The 23,451-nt window shown below is 41.5% G+C and overlaps 2 protein-coding genes across 2 annotated transcripts in view; both read right to left on the reverse strand.

Annotated features, from left to right (window-relative positions):
* LOC140997647 (uncharacterized) overlaps positions 1-21,513 on the reverse strand; it is a 38,499-nt gene extending 16,986 nt beyond the window's left edge. Inside the window, exons 1-4 of the mRNA XM_073467614.1 lie at positions 21,500-21,513; positions 3,734-3,780; positions 1,299-1,436; positions 923-1,042 (exon numbers count right to left, since the gene is read on the reverse strand). Of these exons, the coding sequence (XP_073323715.1) occupies positions 923-1,042; positions 1,299-1,436; positions 3,734-3,777 (302 nt within the window). The 5' untranslated portion in view covers positions 3,778-3,780; positions 21,500-21,513. The remainder of the gene's footprint in view (positions 1-922; positions 1,043-1,298; positions 1,437-3,733; positions 3,781-21,499) is intronic.
* LOC140997593 (protein NLRC3-like) lies at positions 6,561-22,167 on the reverse strand. The gene is made up of 10 exons (XM_073467540.1): positions 22,097-22,167; positions 21,577-21,678; positions 21,442-21,506; positions 19,097-20,915; positions 18,091-18,264; positions 16,632-16,805; positions 15,192-15,365; positions 13,374-13,547; positions 9,639-9,812; positions 6,561-8,771 (listed from the first exon to the last, which is right to left on the reverse strand). The coding sequence occupies exons 1-10, from the start codon at positions 22,165-22,167 to the stop codon at positions 8,762-8,764; spliced, it is 2,937 nt and encodes a 978-aa protein (XP_073323641.1). The 3' UTR covers positions 6,561-8,761.
* Between the last annotated feature and the right edge of the window lie 1,284 nt (positions 22,168-23,451).

Consider the following 23,451-nt stretch of genomic DNA (forward strand, 5'->3'; position numbering starts at 1 on the left):
TTTTCCTGATCACAACCTTTTCTTTATTTGTTATGTAGCAGTTGTAGGAGTGTGCGATATGACGATATTAGATCGTGAAGGATCAGAATGTGTAGACGATCTGCCAAAGTGCAGAGATCGTGGGATCGTCTAGGGCACGTTCTATAAATTACAGTTCTATGCTGATGCACCGACGCACCAAACATATGGTCGTCAACCTGACCGACCAATCATAGCGAATTACGGGCAGTGACGCGCTTTTCTTACCCGCCTCCTTGTTCATGTGTGTAGCGGTAGCCGCATGGAGAGCCATGGCTGAAAGCCAAACGGAGGAGTTGGTCGCTTTTTAAAAAAAACAACAAAAAAAACAAAACAAAAACAGCGTTTCACCATCTCTCATCTCTGCCAGTTAGCCCCTCCACCTGCCGCCTCTCTCGGGTGGGTGCGCATGCACACGCACACACACGGGCGCATGGATAGGTCGCGCTTGGCCGCTAATAAACTGTAAATTGTACAGTGTTCAAATTCCTGCGACCCCCCCACCCCCCGTCGGATAGTCCGACCACTGACGGACTTATTTGACCCTTTTCAATAAGCTGTTTAGTGTTTGGATACTTAAATCCTGTTAAAATGACCGTGTTGAATAAAACAAACAGTGATGTCTTCATTGATATTTTACTTTCATGTTTATTGAAACCTTTTATGTTGCAAGAGTGCACTTTATCAGTGTTGTTTACCTTTTAGTATGTTTACGTTGTTTGCACATGTTGGCAAAACTGCAACTATTTTTATTTTTAAAAAACCGTGATATGATATTTTTGCCATATCGCCCACCCCTGAGCAGTTGCATCTTAAAAGAAATGCTGTTTTACTCAAAACCAACAGAAGAAGACAAAACGTGACTGACAGAGACAACTGAACATGAGTCAGGATCAGTTCTTACTTTGTGTCTGAGCGTCCAGGTTCATTACTGAAGTTTAGAGGAGGACCATTGGACCAGTCACTCTTCATAGACAGACAGCTGGATACTGGGGACTCTGCTCTCTGTCTGTTGGACTGAACTCTGCAAACACCAACATGACTTATTTTATATCACCTGAATCTTTGATGAACAGTCTAAAAACATCTAAACAGCTCTAAATAAACAAAATAAAAGGCAGGTGGGTCAAATGATTTCATTTTCCTGATCACAACCTTTTATTTTATTTGTTATGTAGCAGTTGCATCTTAAAAGAAATGTTGTTTTACTCAAAACCAACAGAAGAAGACAAAACGTGACTGACAGAGACAACTGAACATGAGTCAGGATCAGTTCTTACTTTGTGTCTGAGGGTCCAGGTTCATTACTGAAGTTTAGAGGAGGCTTATTGGACCAGTCACTCTTCATAGACGGACAGCTGGACACTGGGGACTCCGCTCTGTCCTCCTCACTATCATCCATCTTCTCTGAATCCAGTCTGAGAGGTCACAACGTGTCATGACACGTTGTGACATGTGACGTCATACGGAGCAGTCAGACAGGTTTGTCTTAAAGCTGAACAACAGCAGATAAACCCAGTTTGTTCTGACTCCACCGAACACGTCTCTGTTTCCTGTTACCTGTCGTGTGCGACGCCGTTTTGTTCCGTCCTCAACACGACTTCATGTTTCAGAAGCGTGACAACATTTTACTGTTGGTTGAGTTTCGGTATTGTCGGGCGCAGTTTAGTCCTCGACAGATAAGAAGTCAAACTCTCTGAATAACGCGTCCACGAGTTCGTCCCAACGTGTCTGTGCTGTTCAGTTCACGGAGAGAAAACAGACTCACACACTCTCTGACTGCACAACAACGATAAACTGTGTTCACACTCACCCTGACGCACACTGCAGCTGCTCTGCTCCTTCTGTCGACGTAAAATGGAGTCTGAACATTTATTTCACTTTCAACACTCCCTCCCTCCCTCTCCGGCTGTTAGTATGCAGCCGGAACAGTGACGATACATTTTAGCATCGAACATAAAATGTATCATTAAAAACACGTTTCTAAAACGCGCACGAGAGAGTAATTTTTTTTTTAAAAAAGCAAAAATTCAAAAAACACATCCACGTCACCTCCCGGGCTCCGAACAAAACCACAGGGACAAATAAGACAGACATTAAAAGTTTTTTTATATTTTTAAGTTACTTCGATTTTTTTCAATTACAATCTGAAGATTATTTTTCTCCATGTCTTTTCAAAGTTAACGGATTTTTCACAGGTGTTCAGTTGTAACTTTGTGTCGCTGTGTTGTGTGGAGAGGAGTTTCTGTGAGTGTGTGAGTGAAGCTGGATCATTTAAAACACACGTTGCATGATGATCAGTTAATGATCAGTGACGTTATGACATCATTACGTCAGCAAACCGAACAGCTAGAGCTGCACGTGCAACTCGTTACACTATGTGACATGTAACGTACAGTAAAAATAAAGTACAGTAAAGTACAGTACAGTATCAGCTGCTGCTGCGCACTGTGTCTGTCAGGCTTTACAGCAGCTTCACTGTGATACACATGGACGCTCATTACTGCCAAAGGATGAGATGAAAACTAAACTTGATGAATAAATATTCCCTGTTAGACTTTGTGAGATGAGAGTTATAATTATGAGATAAAAAGTAGAAATTGAGATACAAAAGTCATAAAACAAGCATAGGATGGAGTTTGATTATAATAATTTGATTTGAGGTTTTTAATAATTTTATAGTGTCTGCTAATGATTAATTATCTTCTTTTTTAGCATTAAATTATTAAAAATGCTGCGATGAATTGTAACAGTTTGACTTGAAGGTTGTTTTTTTTTAGTGTCTGCTAATGTAACTGAATGTGATATCTTACAAATAATCATTTAAAAAGCTGCGTTGTAAGAGCAAGACATTAATGACACAAGTAGTCGATGTAGGTCAACAAAGGACAATACGAAAAAAGGAGCTTCAGCAAATCCCCGCTTTACCGTACAAAGTAGTGTAGACACGCAATCGATTTTTAAGTTGCGCGACAGAGTGTAGATTTTTTTGGGTTTTTTTATCTTAGTTGTGTATCAGAAACAACAAAAACACAACAGGGCGCAGAAAAGAAAACACGGCAGAGGAAGACGGTGGACATGAGCAGGGGTGGACTGGGACAAAAATTCAGCCCTGGCATTTTCTGTCCAGACCAGCCCACTACATTATCAGCGACACCACGTACAAGTCCACAAATCTCGCGGCGTCTTCTCTCACACATACTACAAAGCAGAGTCATATTCCTTGATAGCAGTGAACAAATAAAGCACGTAGCTATGAACTCAAGGACTAAAATTGACAGCTATAGCAATCAACCAATCAATCTTTGTTCATTACAGTGTCAAATCACAACAGAAGTTATGTCATGACAAGGGGTCGGACGAGACTAACAGGAAGAAGCCAAAACCAGACTCGGGGTGGGCGCCACCTCTACCAGTTGGGTGGAGGGGGAGAAAGAGCGAGAGAGACAAAGAGACAGAGACAGGGAGAAAAGGACAAACAGGGACAATAATAACAAAATATCCTGACAAATAATCTAAATAGAAACATATTACAGACAGTAGCAGCATTAGAGCTGGAACTCATTTGTATTAACGGTGACTCAGTCATTATGAAACCATAAATAGAGAATTGAAAAAAAAAAATTATCTATAGCTGTGTGAAAAAGTCTAAGAATTACAGGTCAGAACAGAAATGCATTCTCATATACGTGTATGTGCACATGCATTGCCCTACTTCCTCGTCCGCAGCCAGCCAGCTCCACTCCTCACCAGATTCATGACCTGCAAGAAACAGCAAACAGTACGTGTACTCAGTATCTGTGTACTGACAAGTATATGAAGCCAAGTAGCCTTTTTGTGACGTGGTGACACCTTTAGTACAAACTGCAAAGCCTTGTTGATGACCTGCAAAAGCATGTCACATGCTCAAAATAGAGGTCATTCCTCAAAACCAAGTATTCATATCAATGAAAGTGTCATAAAAGAAAAGTCCTGACACCATCATTTATGAACAAGACAGTCAAATGGCTTTGTCGTGTTTTCATTAGGACACTTTACTCGTGTTTCCCAATGCAAAACAGCCACATCTTTGTGACCTGAAAATGCTCGAGACAACACTATACACAGCCATTTGAAAACTACAGTAAAAGTAACACATTTACGCACAAATTAAAGTTGCACACAAATTATACCTATTAAATAGTTATCACCTCAGTAAACAATAAATGAATTAAAAGATTACAGTAAATTCAATGGTAAATACTGCAAATTAAACTTATTATTTCCTACAGGTTTACTTGTGTTTTGCATCTCTGTTTACAGCTCATCAGGCCACGTGATTGTGCACTGTTGCTATGGCAACAAGAGACCGCTGACGTTAGCATCTGTTAGCTAGCTTAGCTAAATCATCTGAACAATAATAACCCATAATATCACAATTCGGCGTATCTGAACAAAATCAACCACAACTACCAACAGTCACAGCCCTTTAACTCTGGGCTGATGTGCTGCCACATGTTAGACTGTCAAAGTTAGAAAACAATGGCTTCAGTCCCTGAGGAGCTACGTTAGCATTAGCGGCAGCTACGTTAGCATTAGCGGCAGCTACGTTAGCATTAGCGGCAGCTACGTTAGCATTAGCGGCAGCTGCGTTCATCAGTATGTTAGTGAGGTCGCATCACATTCTATGTAAAAGCGTCTTTTACTTTGTTTTGGACATGTCTCAAACATTTAGCCGAGCCAGCCCCAGGCTGACGGTACTGACCCTGTCTGCCTCCACTCGCTCATCATCGTCACGTCCTCCTCCCTCGTCTCCCGGCACAGCAGCACCTGTGGCTGCTGGCGGGTCGGTGTCACTGGTCCCGGCACCAAAAAGCCTCCACCTCCAGAGACTTCGACTGTTTTAATCGCTGCTTGTCAGCACCACCCGGGCGTTTCTTCCTCTTATCCATTTCCAAGTAGCGGACACAGTTTGGAAGACGCTCACTACTTCCACTCACTAACGGTACTACTGGCCCAGCAGCAGCCCGTCCCGCCCGCGGCCCGGGGGCAAAAAACTTTAACTCGCCAACTGTTTGTTGCGGTGAAGACTTCAGTGAACTTTCCCCCATAAACAGCCTCCCTCCCCGCGAGTGATAGAGTCAGACAGCCTCCCGTTTACTGATGGCGATTATGTCATTAAGAGAAGAACGTCGCCTCTTTTGGACCCGACTTTCTGTGTGAATTACACTCTTTTTTGTATGTACTTTAAAAAAAACTGTTTTCTAATGTAACATTAACTTGATATTGACATTAGAAAATGTTTTAATACATAATCCATGTCTTATTATAAATTAGGTTGTTATGGTATCAATCTGAAAGGTAAAACCATGGAATTTTACTCAATGGCCTTTGGGCCCCTAAAATGACGAAATTCCAACCCTGTCCAACACCCTATTGGTTTGTACGCGATCCATCGCCCCATAACATTATAGTCATTATGGTCTTTAGAAAAATGTTTTTTTGGCCTTTAGAAAAATGTTTTTTTGGGGAGGTGGGGTAGTGCACTACAGGCCCCTGTGGCGCGGCCTAAGCTTTTGTCCTTAATGGCATTTTTCCCCCTTACATTACTTTTACTTTTATGCTTTAAGTAGTTTTGAAACCAGTACTTTTACACTTGAGTAAAAAGCTTGAGTTGGTACTTCAACTTCTACAGAAGTATTTTTAAACCCTAGTATCTATACTTCTACCTGAGTAATGAATGTGAATACTTTTGACACCTCTGCACAGTGTGCGCTGATGTTTCCTTTTAAGGTAGAAAGAGAAGATGGGGGCAAAATCAGACATTTACACATATGAACAACCTGACATGTACATTTATGGTTTGTACACAAAAGAATGCTGACTTGATATTTTAACAAGAGACTCGTTCAGGTGAGTGATTGGAAGTTTAGGAAAGCTCAATGTGATGATCAGTGTTAGCAGGTGTCACCAGCAGGTGTCACCATCCTCCTTAACATATTTAAAGGAGACATTGTTGAGTTGTTCACTTCAGATGAGGGTGAACAACTGGTTTTCAAATTAACTCGTTTTTTCATAGTCTAAATTATATAGTCATAATAACACATCAGGCAAAGATGACACAACTTTGTATCAAGACAGAAGCACTTAAAAACAAGTCTGAGGCTCACTGGAGATCATAGAGATGCTCCAGATCATCTTGTAGATAAAGTAAATACAAGCTCAGTCCCACAATCAAGACTCAAAAGTACAGAATTTATTTGTGATCATCCTTCAAGTCAAAGATGTTTGGTGGTTTTAATCCTGATGTGAAGATGTTTAATTGGAGCGACTCCATCAGATCTTTAGAATCCAGAATTACTTGTTGGTTTTATCTTCTTTTCTACAGTTTGTTTCAGAATCCTCACATAATGTTGATCATGTTTCTGATCACAAATTAATTATGATCAATTTAGTCGGCACAAAACAAAAAAGTTATTTATGTGGCTAATGGAAATTTTAAAAATTAACTATGAAATGATATATTTTGTGATGTAGTGGGAAAAAAAACAGTAACAGGAATATTTATTTTTTTTGGCCTTTATACGGCTTTATTGACAGAACAGTGTGAGAGATGACAGGAAACAGGATGAGAGAGGGAGAGCGACACACAGCAAAGGGCCCCAGTTCGGGACTTGAACCCGGGCCGCTGCTGTGAGGACAAATCCTCAGTACATTGGACACCCGCTCTACCAACTGAGCTAATCCGCACCCCGTAACAGGAATATTTGGTGATAATGAAATAAATCACAAACCGAAGACACAGCAAACAAGTTTAAAAAAAATAGATAATCAGTATTATTGTCAAATTTAACACATTTATGATTAAAGACAATAAGGAATGAAAACACTGGAAGGATGATGACAACATGTATATATTGAAATGGCCTTTAGGGCGTCGAGAGCAAAATGGTTGAAACATAATAAACATTAGGATTATTGAAAAGGAATAAAAAGCAACATCAGGTTCCTTGGCCATCATATTATGAGCAGCTATACAGTAACAGGCATTTTAGAAAATGTTTTCACCACACTAGGAAAATAAAACCGCGAGCTTCAAGATCTCTGACAGACCTACAAGAATACATCATATAATTTCAAAGAAAGCTTTGATCACACAGATATAACTTGTCCATGATTATAATATAATTTATATAACAAGTAAATGTAGATGAATCAAGCTAAGAAGTTAAATGTATCCACCTTTAACTAACACATGTGAATGAGTCAAACTTTGTCAAACAATGAATGAGTCAAACAATTTGTATTTGTTATAAATCCTTTTAGGCTGATTCATTTCAAACAAAAATATTATATAACAAGTTATTCACATTTTCCAATATCCTTGTTTCAGTTTGTACATTTTGTACAGGTTTTATGCCGCCAAACGTTTGCATCAATGTCAAACCCCACATGCATTCAGAATACACACGACCCCCCATGGCTTATTTTTAACAATACATACACATTTACATGTTATTTTGTTATGTACTTAAGGCATCCTTAAATAACATAAATAACAGCTACCATGCTCAGATGAGGGCTTGAAAACTGTTTCTATTTTTTTCTTTTCTACTTTATCGACGGTGATATGTTGCGGTTTCTTTCTTGTGACAAATGTACTTATTGTAAGTCGCTTTGGACAAAACCGTCTGCTAAGTGCCCTAAATGTAAATGTAAATGTTCATAAAACACTTATCTTAAATGAATATTTTCTATCACTTCACAAGTATAGAAACGTTATAGAAACATTGGGCTGTATTCAGCTGATTTTTATTCAGAGTCACCGCTGAAAAAACCCCAACATCTATTTGTGTCAGGTGCTGCTGGATTAAAAAAGGACTACATTTTTCTATCCAATGGTCAGATGCTCAGAGCTTAATCTTTCCCTCACAGAAACAATATTCAGGCCTCCTGCTGGATTTTTTCTCCCTTACTTCTTCAATCTTTTCGTTCCAAGCTGCTTCCTCGTGGCTCACGCCGTGTTCAGACCAAATGGGTGTACAATAAATAAATAAAATCAATAAAAAGTAACTGTGACCAGCAAGTAGACGTAGACTGAATTAATTTGTCTACCACTTTGGTATGAACCCAAAACAAAGACATTTCTCTGTGATATGACTTCAATAAATGGATCAGAGGGACGCTGAAATAACAACCTCATAATAACAGCTTGTAAAAAGCCTGAATTCATTCTTCAAACATTTTAAGTGCTGCAGAGTAGGACTGGACTTGTTTCAGTGTCTTGAAGACGTTTCACCTCTCATCCAAGAGGCTGCTTCAGTTCTAACTAACTGGAGGAGTTGCAGGCTTTGTGTGGGAGTGTCCTCACAGAGTCGTTAAGGACACGTGTGAGCTCTGAGTTTCAGAGTTGTTACGGCCTTCATGTGGGTTGCTAGGGCGAGGTGAGCCCACTTGGCTCGCATCGCATCGGTCTGAACACCCTCATTCTTATGATTTCCATCTTCCATCTGCCTGACGACTCCCACCACGCTGATTATAATTTGGTTCTTTGCCACAGTTTCTACCACTGCACATCTGACCTCCACATTTACCACTTATTCCTTAATTGTATCTACACATAAATGCATGATTGTGGACTTGACACTGGAGCGGATTTTAGAGCAGTTCAGACCGAGGGTCATCTCAGCTGATTCTGCTGCTTCAACCTCTCTGGATCATCAGGACACAGCTGATCCTCTCCACACCACCACCCTTACTGAGATCATTTCCATCTGATGAGAGAAGAGAGACAACAGAAGTCATGAATATTTTTGTCAGTCAGTGATGCAGCACATCCACTGTAAAGACCAGCAGGGCCAGAAGTGGAGCGGCTGTGTAGCGTAGCCAGCTTCCTTTCAGCTCTCGTGTGGGAGTGAAGCTCACAGACCTGCAGACACTTTGGACATCAAGTCTGTTAACTCTGCAGATTTCACTGAAGTACACAGTGTTAATAAACAGCTGAGAGTCCCTGGATGCATAACTACTGCAGAAACAGAGATACTGCTCACTTTAATGATCGATTTACTGCTGTTAGATTTAAATGTCTCTGTGACATTTGAATATTTCATCTACTTTGAAATATTATGAGACAAATATGTAAATATGAGCCAAACAAATGGACATTTATATCCATGTTCATAACGTCTGTAGAGAAAACCATCAGCTGTGGTTATTGGACTGCAGCAGAGAGTCTGCTCTGTATTAAGACTGCATGGTTACTAAATGTAACGATGGTTCTTTGATTTGCAGAATTCAGTCAGACTGATCTGAGAGCAGTGACAAAGATGACCTGATCAGTTCTTTAGTGTTGAAATGAGAGCACAAACAGATCAGGTTTGATGAATGAGGACCACTCTCTATCCATCTGATGCTGTCAGTCGATGTCATCTTCACATCAACTCAAACACATGATAACAACAAGTTGCTGGGTGATCTGATTGGCTGACTGTTCTGTTCTTCTGACCAATCCTGTAGCTCGTCACCAGTCTCCTGTCACAGCTTCACTGAGGAAACCAGAACATGCTGGAACTTTTCTTTGATACTATTTTAAGTTCAATACTGCTGAAACCAGCAGGAACTGACTCAAACCTTCTACTGACCTCAGTCTCTCCAGTCGACAGTTTGGACTCTCCACAAGTTCAGACAGCAGCTTCACTCCTGAATCCTGCAGCTTGTTGTTATTCAGCTCCAGCACTCTCAGATGGGAGGGGTTGGACTTCAGAGCTGAGGCCAGAGAAGCACAGCTGATCTCTGACAAACTGCAGTTCCTCAATCTGAATGAAGCATAAAAGATGCAGATTAATTAATTTATAAATTAAAAATGTCTCATCATGTCACCACGTCTACACAGATTATTAACATGCTGCTGATGAATGAAAAAAGATTTGCTACGTTGATTCTCCTGTTTCCTCAAATTTATAAGATATGATTGTGTTATTTTATGAACGATAGATTTTACAGTAGAATTCCAAAATGGCCCAAATGAAATAAAAAATAAAATCCCAGCACTTCTGAAGCTTTAATTTCAAACCACAGATTTAGACGATCCTCATCATCACTGTCATCTTCATCAACACACAGTTGACTGACTGAGCTCTGCTTCCTCAGTCTTCTTTATAACTGGATCAAATCTGCACTGAGCAAAATGAGAAGCATCTTCTCTTTTTACCCATCTATCATTCTCTTTTTATTGCAATAATGTTAAATGGTTGTGCAAATTGACGTAAATATTCTTTAATGTTGTGGACATTCACATTCAGGCTTCTACTGTTAAAATGAATAAGTGATAGTTTCTTTTGCGTCTTCATGGTCTTGTTGAACTGTTCATCTGTGTAATAGCAGCAGTCGTCGTTGATGTTAAAGAAGTTATTCTCCGGGTCGATATTGTGTTCGATGTCCTGTGAATTGTGCTCAGTGTATTCAAATGTTTTCAGTTCCAGCTTATCATAGTGTTACGACCCTAGAGGTCATAAATGTTTCCTTTTTGTCTGTTTCAATAACCCTCTTTTACCTGAGTGAGTGTGATTGGTTGCAGGTGTGTCTGAGTGATTGTAGGTTGCCCCGGTGAGCTGATTGGTTCCTGCCTGGAAGCCAAGGGTTTAAGGGCCGGCTCCTCTCCAGTTCCTGTAGGCTCTCCTCTGCTGTCCTAGACTACCAGCACGTGTGATTGTGGACAAACTATGTTTGTTAATAAAACCATTTAAAAATGCTTTGCTGCTGGTGGTGCTTGGAGGATGGGAAGAGGGGAGTCTCATTTTCATGTTGCGCCAGGGTTTCCCTGAGGCCCTGGTCGTAACAATTGGGGGCTCGTCCGGGATCTGAATGTCCATGAGGTGAGGTAGACGTGGTTTAGTTTGTTTGTGTAAGTGGCCTTTAGTTAAGTTTAGTGGTCATCTTTTTTGTTAATTTGCTGTTGCAGCATGTTGTTTCTGACTGAGCACCCTGACTAGTTAGCTGCTGGGCATTCTTAAGAATTTGCCACTTTATTATTTTGCCTTTCTTATTTTTGGTGGTAATCCTGAGTGGGGGTACGCTTCAGTGTTTTGCCGTTGACTAGGTTCCTGGTCTTCGGTAATGCACGGAGTTCGGCGTTTAAAGATGCCTCGAGCTCGGCAAGCCACTGAAGACTAGCTAGATGAGTTAGCCATCTTGGTAGGCAGGTAAAGTTTGGGTGTCTGCAGTTTGTTTCCCTTCATTTTATACTTTGCACAGCAGCGTGGTTTTGTGTGAGATGGCTGCTTTTGTGTTGGTCACGTTGTGATGTGTGGCTTATTAATACTTGTGTGCAGTAACTTTTTGTGACCTTTTGGTTGTGATAACTGGACTCCACTTTTGTTGGGTCACTTGTGGTTGCAGCTTAGGTGTAAGCTGGCAACATTTGTGTAGTGGTGACTACAGAGTGATGCCTTTTGTGTGCGGTGGTTGCAGTCCACTTTTGGTGTGGTCACATAGGTGTTACTGCTTTAGTGTATTAATTAGTCTTTGGGATGGCGTCACTCCTTAGATAAGTGGATCTTGAGTGGTGGGTATGGCTTCCCAGTTTATTTGGTTACTTTGTCTCTTTTGTTACACTCCTTTACAGTAACGTGTGGTTGGAGATCATAAGGTGTCCATTTTGGGTGTGGTAGTGGCAGTTCACCTTTGTTGGGTCACTTGTGGTTGCAGCTTAGGTGTAAGCTGGCAACATTTGTGTGTAGTAGTGACTACACAGTGACGCCTTTTTGTGTGGTGGCTGTTGCACTCCACAGTTGTGTTGGTCACCTGTTGCTGTTTTTGGTGTGTGGTGTGTGAGACCACAGTTGGTGTATTTGCTTTTTGTGTTCTCTCCTCATGGTGGTGGCCATTTTGTTAGTGGGAGTGGCACCCACTGACTTGATTTTGATCCTGTTCAGAAGTGTTTTTATGTAGACTGTGTGGTTCAACAGGAAAGAGGGTGATTGACTTTAGGTAGCCAAATACCCTTATTGCATCTCTTGAACATTTCTTTGGGAGAGAGATGTTCAGTTTTAAGGGGGGAGGTGTTACGACCCTAGAGGTCATAAATGTTTCCTTTTTGTCTGTTTCAATAACCCTCTTTTACCTGAGTGAGTGTGATTGGTTGCAGGTGTGTCTGAGTGATTGTAGGTTGCCCCGGTGAGCTGATTGGTTCCTGCCTGGAAGCCAAGGGTTTAAGGGCCGGCTCCTCTCCAGTTCCTGTAGGCTCTCCTCTGCTGTCCCAGACTACCAGCATGTGTGATTGTGGACAAACTATGTTTGTTAATAAAACCATTTAAAAATGCTTTGCTGCTGGTGGTGCTTGGAGGATGGGAAGAGGGGAGTCTCATTTTCATGTTGCGCCAGGGTTTCCCTGAGGCCCTGGTCGTAACAATAGTCAGCAATATTTAGTGTTATATGTATATTATCTTCAGTTGTAGACGAATGATTTCCTTCAGAGTGTGTCATGTCCGTGTATTTAATCACTTGTGTTTCCAGTTACCTTACAGTCCATTTGATCCTCATTGACATTTCTCCAGCTCCTCGAGGTCTTTGATTACCAGCACTTTGGCCTCCTCCGGTGTGAATATTTTGCAGTTTGTGGTCCATGTGGATTGTATTTTCCTGTTTCTTTGTGAATCATGCTTTCCTGGCAATATCTGTGTTGCGTTTGGTTAGGTGTTAATTCATGCAGACGTCTGTTCGCTTCAGCTTCCATCCTTGTTTTAGCAGTGTCATTTTGTGTTTTCTCTTCACAAACCTCATTTTTATGGCCAGTTTGACATTGTTGCTTCTCCGGGGCAGAGGGTGACATGCTTCAATGGTGTTACAGTCCACTTTGATGCCCTTGGACTGCAGAAAGGCTGCTACTTGTTGCTCCACGGAGTCAGAAACTAACTCACCGGCCTCCCTATCGTGGTCAGTGATCACTTATCTGCGTTTTGTAGCCTCAGAGCCTTCACCTCCACCACCAGGTCCAGGATGGATTTCTGCTGCAGCCTGACAACGGACACCTCCTCCAACAGAAAGTCAAGCGACCTCTTTATGTCGACTACCTCCATTACCAGTCGTTTTCTTCACAAAAAGTTGTCAGCCGTCGGCTTGTCCAGTGATTGACAGTCCGTGTTTCTGAATCAACGTCTTAATGCAATCAGTGGTCAACAACAGTCACTTCAGCAGATATTCTAAGATCCTTAATCCAAATCCGTGGTCAAATGTCTGAAATTACTCCAAAATCGAGCCCAAGAAACACCACAAGAACTAAACACACACACCAATAACTCTTATACAATTTACCAAATATTATAAACTTTACACAGAGGACATGTTCTACAATTAAGAAGTAGTGTTGGTGAACTGACCTCAGAGCCTCCAGTCGACAGTTTGGACTCTGCAGTCCAGCAGAGAGAAGCTTCACTCCTGAATCCTTCAGCTCGTTGTTACCCAGCTCCAGCTCTCTCAGATGGGAGGGGTTGGACTTCAGAGCTGAGGCCAGAGAAGCACAGCTGATCTCTGACAACCTGCATGAATTCAATCTGAATGAAGCATAAAAGATGCAGATTAATTACTTTATAAATTAAAAATGTCTCATCATGTCACCACGTCTACACAGATTATTAACATGCTGCTGATGAATGAAAAAAAGATTTGCTACGTTGATTCTCTTGTTTCCTCAAATTTATAACATATGATTGTGTTATTTTATGAACGATAGATTTTACAGCAGAATTCCAAAATGGCCCAAATGAAATAAAAAATAAAATCCCAGCACTTCTGAAGCTTTAATTTCAAACCACAGATTTAGACGATCCTCATCATCACTGTCATCTTCATCAACACACAGTTGACTGACTGAGCTCTGCTTCCTCAGTCTTCTTTATAACTGGATCAAATCTGCACTGAGCAAAATGAGAAGCATCTTCTCTTTACCCATCTATCATTCTCTTTTTATTGCAATAATGTTAAATGGTTGTGCAAATTGACGTAAATATTCTTTAATGTTGTGGACATTCACATTCAGGCTTCTACTGTTAAAATGAATAAGTGATAGTTTCTTTTCCGTCTTCATGGTCTTGATGAACTGTTCATCTGTGTAATAGCAGCAGTCGTCGTTGATGTTAAAGAAGTTATTCTCCGGGTCGATATTGTGTTCGATGTCCTGTGAATTGTGCTCAGTGTATTCAAATGTTTTCAGTTCCAGCTTATCATAGTCAGCAATATTTAGTGTTATATGTATATTATCTTCAGTTGTAGATGAATGATTTCCTTCAGAGTGTGTCATGTCCGTGTATTTAATCACTTGTGTTTCCAGTTACCTTACAGTCCACTTTCATCCTCATTGACATTTCTCCAGCTCCTTGAGGTCTTTGATTACCAGCACTTTGGCCTCCTCCGGTGTGAATATTTTGCAGTTTGTGGTCCATGTGGATTGTATTTTCCTGTTTCTTTGTGAATCATGCTTTCCTGGCAATATCTGTGTTGCGTTTGGTTAGGTGTTCATTCATGCAGACGTCTGTTCCCTTCAGCTTCCATCCTTGTTTTAGCAGTGTCATTTTGTGTTTTCTGTTCACAAACCTCATTATTATGGCCAGTTTGACATTGTTGTTTCTCCGGGACAGAGGGTGACATGCTTCAATGGTGTTACAGTCCACTTTGATGCCCTTGGACTGCAGAAAGGCTGCTACTTGTTGCTCCACGGAGTCAGAAACTAACTCACTGGCCTCCCTATCGTGGTCAGTGATCACTTATCTGGGTTTTGTAGCCTGAGAGCCTTCACCTCCACCACCAGGTCCAGGATGGATTTCTGCTGCAGCCTGACAATGGACACCTCCTCCGACAGAAAGTCAAGCGACCTCTTTATGTCAACTACCTCCATTACCGGTCGTTTTCTTCACAAAAAGTTGTCAGCCGTCGGCTCGTCCAGTGATTGACAGTCCGTGTTTCTGAATCAACGTCTTAATGCAATCAGTGGTCAACAACAGTCACTTCAGCAGATATTCTAAGATCCTTAATCCAAATCCAAATCCATGGTAAAATGTCTGAAATTACTCCAAAATCAAGCCCAAGAAACACCACAAGAACTAAAAACACACAACAACAACTCATACAATTGACCAAATATTATAAACTTTACACAGAGGACATGTTCTACAATTAAGAAATAGTGTTGATGAACTGACCTCAGAGCCTCCAGTCGACAGTTTGGACTCTCCACAAGTTCAGACAGCAGCTTCACTCCTGAATCCTGCAGCTTGTTCCAGCCCAGCTCCAGCACTCTCAGATGGGAGGGGTTGGACTTCAGAGCTGAGGCCAGAGAAGCACAGCTGATCTCTGACAAACTGCAGTTCCTCAATCTGAATGAAGCATAAAAGATGCAGATTAATTACTTCATAAATTAAAAATGTGTCATCATGTCACCACGTCTACACAGATTATTAACATGCTGCTGATGAATGAAAAAAGATTTGCTACGTTGATTCTCTTGTTTCCTCAAATTTATAACATATGATTGTGTTATTTTATGAACGATAGATTTTACAGCAGAATTCCAAAATGGCCCAAATGAAATAAAAAATAAAATCCCAGCACTTCTGAAGCTTTAATTTCAAACCACAGATTTAGACGATCCTCATCATCACTGTCATCTTCATCAACACACAGTTGACTGACTGAGCTCTGCTTCCTCAGTCAGACTGATTTCCTTCAGAGTGTGTCATGTCCGTGTATTTAATCACTTGTGTTTCCAGTTACCTTACAGTCCACTTTCATCCTCATTGACATTTCTCCAGCTCCTCGAGGTCTTTGATTACCAGCACTTTGGCTCCTTTGACTCCTCCGGTGTGAATATTTTGCAGTTTGTGGTCCATGTGGATTGTATTTTCCTGTTTCTTTGTGAATCATGCTTTCCTGGCAATATCTGTGTTGCGTTTGGTTAGGTGTTCATTCATGCAGACGTCTGTTCGCTTCAGCTTCCATCCTTGTTTTAGCAGTGTCATTTTGTGTTTTCTCTTCACAAACCTCATTATTATGGCCAGTTTGACATTGTTGCTTCTCCGGGGCAGAGGTTTACATGCTTCAATGGTGTTACAGTCCACTTTGATGCCCTTGGACTGCAGAAAGGCTGCTACTTGTTGCTCCACGGAGTCAGAAACTAACTCACCGGCCTCCCTATCGTGGTCAGTGATCACTTATCTGCGTTTTGTAGCCTGAGAGCCTTCACCTCCACCACCAGGTGCAGGATGGATTTCTGCTGCAGCCTGACAATGGACACCTCCTCCGACAGAAAGTCAAGCGACCTCTTTATGTCGACTACCTCCATTACCGGTCGTTTTCTTCACAAAAAGTTGTCAGCCGTCGGCTCGTCCAGTGATTGACAGTCCGTGTTTCTGAATCAACGTCTTAATGCAATCAGTGGTCAACAACAGTCACTTCAGCAGATATTCTAAGATCCTTAATCCAAATCCGTGGTCAAATGTCTGAAATTTACTCCAAAATCAAGCCCAAGAAACACCACAAGAACCAAACACACACACCAACAACTCTTATACAATTTACCAAATATTATAAACTTTACACAGAGGACATGTTCTACAATTAAGAAATAGTGTTGGTGAACTGACCTCAGAGTCTCCAGTCGACAGTTTGGACTCTCCAGTACAGCAGAGAGAAGCTTCACTCCTGAATCCTTCAGCTTGTTGTTACCCAGCTCCAGCTCTCTCAGATGGGAGGGGTTGGACTTCAGAGCTGAGGCCAGAGAAGCACAGCTGATCTCTGACAAACTGCAGTAATCCAATCTGAATGAAGCATAAAAGATGCAGATTAATTACTTTATAAATTAAAAATGTCTCATGTCACCACGGCAATAATGTTAAATGGTTGTGCAAATTGACGTAAATATTCTTTAATGTTGTGGACATTCACATTCAGGCTTCTACTGTTAAAATGAATAAGTGATAGTTTCTTTTCCGTCTTCATGGTCTTGTTGAACTGTTCATCTGTGTAATAGCAGCAGTCGTCGTTGATGTTAAAGAAGTTATTCTCCGGGTCGATATTGTGTTCGATGTCCTGTGAATTGTGCTCCGTGTATTCAAATGTTTTCAGTTCCAGCTTATCATAGTCAGCAATATTTAGTGTTATATGTATATTATCTTCAGTTGTAGATGAATGATTTCCTTCAGAGTGTGTCATGTCCGTGTATTTAATCACTTGTGTTTCCAGTTACCTTACAGTCCACTTTCATCCTCATTGACATTTCTCCAGCTCCTCGAGGTCTTTGATTACCAGCACTTTGGCCTCCTCCGGTGTGAATATTTTGCAGTTTGTGGTCCATGTGGATTGTATTTTCCTGTTTCTTTGTGAATCATGCTTTCCTGGCAATATCTGTGTTGCGTTTGGTTAGGTGTTCATTCATGCAGACGTCTGTTCGCTTCAGCTTCCATCCTTGTTTTAGCAGTGTCATTTTGTGTTTTCTCTTCACAAACCTCATTATTATGGCCAGTTTGTTGTTGTTGTTTCTCCGGGGCAGAGGGTGACATGCTTCAATGGTGTTACAGTCCACTTCGATGCCCTTGGACTGCAGAAAGGCTGCTACTTGTTGCTCCATGGAGTCAGAAACTAACTCACCGGCCTCCCTATCGTGGTCAGTGATCACTTATCTGCGTTTTGTAGCCTCAGAGCCTTCACCTCCACCACCAGGTCCAGGATGGATTTCTGCTGCAGCCTGACAACGGACACCTCCTCCGACAGAAAGTCAAGCGACCTCTTTATGTCGACTACCTCCATTACCGGTCGTTTTCTTCACAAAAAGTTGTCAGCCGTCGGCTCGTCCAGTAATCGACAGTCCGTGTTTCTGAATCAACGTCTTAATGCAATCAGTGGTCAACAACAGTCACTTCAGCAGATATTCTAAGATCCTTAATCCAAATCCGTGGTCAAATGTCTGAAATTACTCCAAAATCGAGCCCAAGAAACAGCACAAGAACTAAAAACACACACCAACAACTCTTATACAATTTACCAAATATAAACTTTACACAGAGGACATGTTCTACAATTAAGAAATAGTGTTGGTGAACTGACCTCAGAGCCTCCAGTCGACAGTTTGGACTCTGCAGTACAGCAGAGAGAAGCTTCACTCCTGAATCCTGCAGCTTGTTGTCACTCAGGTCCAGCTCTCTCAGATGGGACGGGTTGGACTTCAGAGCTGAGGCCAAAACTTGATATTGAGTGTCTGAGAGACGACAGCCAGAAAGTCTGTGGTAAAATAAATTTAAAAAATCAATACAATCAGATACTGACATTATAAATATCGTCCCAAAGAATTTCATAATTTACCCCTAATGTTGTATTTGTTCATCAATAGATTTGATTATTTTATCATTGACAGTGTTGTTAAATTTAAGTAAATTAGCACTGTTTGATGATACAACACTGTGGTGATACAAGTTAATTCTAGAAAAAGGGAGAATTAATAATATATAATTTAAGAATATTTGACAGCTAGCTACCACACCCAGTGGATTTAAATAGTAGTATAGTGGGTGAAAGGGGTCACATAAAATAATAGCGTTTGTCAAATCATAATGGCGTACATCCCAGGGGGGTAAGGGGGCACGAACCCCCATCCAGGATTTTCCCAACAGTAGATCACTGTAAACACAAATAGCAGTGTTTGCAGGAGTAATGTGGTTTTTCTTAGCTGGCAGGGTGACACATTTTTCTTTCATATCTACATTTGGTGTTCCCTTCAGGAATCACTCTTGAGAAAATGTCATGTAATTGTCCTCTCCAAAGCTGATTCACTGAACCTGATCACATTAGCAAGGATCAGCGTTTAAAACATTTGGCTAGCTTCTAAAACAGGTCAGATCAGCGGGCACTCATTAAAGTTACTTTACTAAACTTCTACGAAACATTACGAGGTAAGAGATGCATCACTGCATCACCACAGGGTGTCACTTCTCTTTTAAATCAAGCTATGATTATCTTTAATGTTAAAAAAAAAGGCCAGAATAATCTTTACATCACAAGTGCTCAGAACCTGCTGGGAAAATGTGTTACTGTCAATGATCACATCTGGACTTACCGAGCCTTTCTGCAGTTCCTCACAGCAGGGATCAGTCTCAGTCGTCCTGCCTCTGTTGTGTTATACTCTTTTAGGTCAAACTCATCCAGAACCTCCTCTGACATCTGCAGCATGTAGGCCAGAGCTGAGCAGTGGATCTCAGAGAGGTCCTTCTCTGATCTGTTCTCTGACTTCAGGAACTCTTGGATCTCCTGATGGACTGAGTGGTCGTTCATCTCCGTCAGACAGTGGAAGATGTTGATGCTTCTGTCAGGAGAGACATCATCACTGTTCATCTTCTTCAGGTTGGTGATGGCTCTCTGGATGATTTCTGAACTGTTGTCTGTCGGACCCAGCAGACCTGCTAAGAGTCTCTGGTTGGATGTCAGAGAGAGGCCATGAAGGAAGCGAACAAACAGGTCCAGGTGACCATTGTTACTTTCAAGGGATTTCTCCATGGCGCTGCTCAGGAAGTCATCCAGGGATGGGCCACTGCTTCCATACTCCCACCTTTCTCTCAGGAAGTCCTTCAGTACCTCTGTGTTGCTGTTGGTGTAACAGTGGAACATGTAGACTGCAGCCAGAAACTCCTGAACGCTCAGATGAACAAAGCAGTAGACTGTTTTCTGGAAGATCACACTCTCTCTTCTGAAGATCTCTGTACAAACTCCTGAGTACACCGAGGCCTCTGTGACATTAAGACCACACCGCTCCAGGTCTTCTTGGTAGAACATGATGTTTCCTGTCTCCAGATGTTCAAACGCCAGCCTCCCCAGCTTCAGAAGAACTTCCCTGTCAGCCTCCGTCAGCTCCTGTGGACTCGTATCACGTCCCTCATCGTACTTCTGCTTCTTCCTCTTTGTCTGAACCAGCAGGAAGTGTGAGTACATGTCAGTCAGGGTCTTGGGCAGCTCTCTTCTCTGGGCTGTAGTCAACATGTGGTCCAGAACTGTAGCAGTGATCCAGCAGAAGACTGGGATCAGACACATGATGTGGAGGCTCCTGGAGGTCTTGATGTGTGAGATGACTCTGCTGGACAGATCTTCATCACTGAACCTCCTCCTGAAGTACTCCTCCTTCTGGGCGTCAGTGAAGCCTCGTACTTCTGTTACCCTGTCAACACGTGAAGGAGGGATCTGATTGGCTGCTGCAGGTCGGGAAGTTATCCAGACGAGAGCCGAGGGAAGCAGCTTCCCCTCGATGAGGTTTGTCAGCAGCGCGCTGACTGATGACTCCTGTGTGACATCAGACACGACCTCGTCGTTCTTGAAATCCAGTGAAAGTCTGCTTTCATCCAGGCCGTCAAAGATGAACAGAAGTTTACAGTCAGCGAGCTTCTCTGCTGTCACCTTCTGTAATGTTGGATGGAAAACATGGAGCAGCCTGAGAAGACTGTACCGCTCATCTCTGATCAGGTTCAGCTCCCTGAACGAGAGCGGAACCAGCAGACGGACATCTTGGTTTTCGGAGCCCTCTGCCCAGTCCAGAGTGAACTTCAGCACTGAGAAGGTTTTTCCAACGCCAGCGACGCCGTTGGTCAGAACCACTCTGATGGGTCTCTGTTGGTCAGGTGAGGCTTTGAAGATGTCGCAGCACCTGATTGGAGTTTCATTGAAGGTCTCCATCTTGGAAACTGTCTCCAGCTGCCTCACCTCATGTTGGGTATTAACCTCTTCACTCTGTCCCTCTGTGATGTAGAGCTCAGTGTAGATCCTGTTCAGAAGGGTTCCACTTCCTGTTTCATCACTTCCTGTTTCATCACTTCCTTCAGTCACACGTTCACATCTCCTCCTCAGACTGATCTTGTGTTCATCTAAAACCTCCTGCAGACCAACATTTACTGAAAAAGAGAAAAGCGTGTGACCAAACACAGAACATTTGGTGATTATTTTAATACCAATATAAAAACTATCAATATAAAAGTATATAAAGAAGTAAAGGTTATAAAGTCCACCTGAATAACAAACAGTGTTGTGATGTAAAAACTGAAAACTGCAGCGATCTGGAGAATAAGACGTGTTTGTATGTTAGAGAAGAAAGAGACATTAGCAGGAAGCTAAACTCGTCTGTGGCTCTGTGTCTGATAGAAACGAGATGTTGCTGCTTTACAGAGTTAAACATTTCTCCATCATCAACATATCAAATCTGAATGTATTTGTTTTGGTTGTGATGAGAAGTGATGCAGAACAGATTTGAATGCTGCTCGAGCAGAAAAAAACATGTTATTATATTTCAGATAGTCTTTAAATGTAGTGATATTTATAATGATCTTAATTGTCCGTGCAGTGTCACACAAACAAATGTCACTTCATTAAATCAACAGTGTTTTCAGACATGATGACATCAGCAGACAGATGTAGTTTTACTTTGTACAGTGCTGGTCAGACCGGCTCTCTGCAGTCCAGCTGTTGTTCTGGATCTTACCTCCACACTGGGGACAGGAGGAGTCTCCTGGTGAAGCAGACTGGTCCCAGTATGATGTGATGCACTGTCTGCAGAACCAGTGTCCACAGCTGGCAGAGACCGGATCCTTCAGGACGTCCAGACAGGAAACACAGCAGGTCGGCTGCTTCTTCACAGAAACATGACTCCTCTTCTTCTCTCTGTGAAGGAGAGAAGACAGGGCACAAAGATTTCAGTCCAAAGACTGAAACACCTGAGACACTGAATGTTTCATAATTCTGTTCTTTACAGTTTACAGATAACTTTTCATTTTGTTTTAAACCTCTTTCTTTGAATTAAGCTAAATAAATATAACTAGTTGTTCCCTCAATATTTTAATGTTTTTTAATGATGCCACTAATAAATAACAGCTATAGATGATAATAAAGAAAAGAAACAACATCTTGATTGGTGGTCGGGATAGATCAATACTGCTTCCAGCTATCGGTTTCTGTCATCGGCCCCATAAATCCTGATGGGAGCGACCATACTCTGTAACCTCGTGTGTGATGCTGTTTTGTTCTGTCCTCCACTCGGCTTCATATCCCACTTGGAGTGTTTCAGAAGCAAGTGTCACACCTTTCTGATGTTGACTTGACTTTTTGTGCTTCTAACACGGATGAGTATGCTACGTAGTTAAATGGTTTCATTATTTGTCTGTTTAAAGTGTATTAACTGTTAATATTTCCAACTTTGTCTTTCTGTAGATCCCCGAGTCAGCACAGGGTGTTTTATTTTGAAAATTGACCGGATGCTTTATGCCGGCCACGAGCATTGGAGGTTCATCTTGGGATAGAAAAGATAGCTGGATAATGGAGACCTTAAATTCAAAGGTGTAAAGGTCACCAAGAGCTCCAGAACTGTAGTGTGAACAGATAGAGGACTGAGTCTCTTTAAGAGGACGGAGTTCAGTTCACTTAATGAGGACTACATGTGAAAACACAGTAAGAATCTTATTTTAGTTGACAGATGCATTTAAGGAGAAACTGTATTACAACAAAAACACATGTGACTGACAGAGACAACTGAACATGAGTCAGAATCAGTTCTTACTTTGTGTCTGAGGGTCCAGGTTCATTACTGAAGTTTAGAGGAGGCTCAATGGACCAGTCACTCTCCATAGACAGACGGCTGGATACTGGAGACTCTGCTCTCTGTCTGTTGGACTGAACTCTGCAAACACCAACATGACTTATTTTATATCACCTGAATCTTTGATAAACAGTCTAAAAACATTTAAACAGCTCTAAATAAACAAAATAAAAGGCAGGTGGGTCAAATTATTTCATCTTCCTGATCACAACCTTTTATTTTATTTTTTTATGTAGCAGTTGTAGGGGTGTGCGATATGACGATATTAGATGGTGAAGGATCAGAATGTGTAGACGATCTGCCAAAGTGCAGAGATCGTGGGATCGTCTAGGGCACGTTCTATAAATTACAGTTCTATGCTGATGCACCGACGCACCAAACATATTACGTCGTCAACCCGCTAATAAACGGTAAATGCGCTAACTGTACAGTGTTCAAATTCCCGCGACCTCCCGTCGGATAGTCCGACCACTGACGGACTTATTTGACCCTTTTCAATAAGCTGTTTAGTGTTTGGATACTTAAATCCTGTTAAAATGACCGTGTTGAATAAAACAAACAGTAATGTCTTCATTGATATTTTACTTTCATGTTTATTGAAACCTTTTATGTTGCAAGAGTGCATTTTATCAGAGTGTTGTTGTTTACCTTTTAGTATGTTTACGTTGTTTGCACATGTTGACAAAACTGCAACTATTTAAATTAAAATCTGTTCAGAAAGGTTCTTTGGCCTAAATTCTCTGTTTTTCTTTTTTTGATTTAAGATCGTGATAAAATCAAAATCGTGATTTTATTTTTAAAAAACCGTGATATGATATTTTTGCCATATCGCAGTTGCATCT

Source organism: Pagrus major, chromosome 6 (genome assembly GCF_040436345.1).
Source record: "Pagrus major chromosome 6, Pma_NU_1.0".
NCBI classification, from domain to species: domain Eukaryota; kingdom Metazoa; phylum Chordata; class Actinopteri; order Spariformes; family Sparidae; genus Pagrus; species Pagrus major.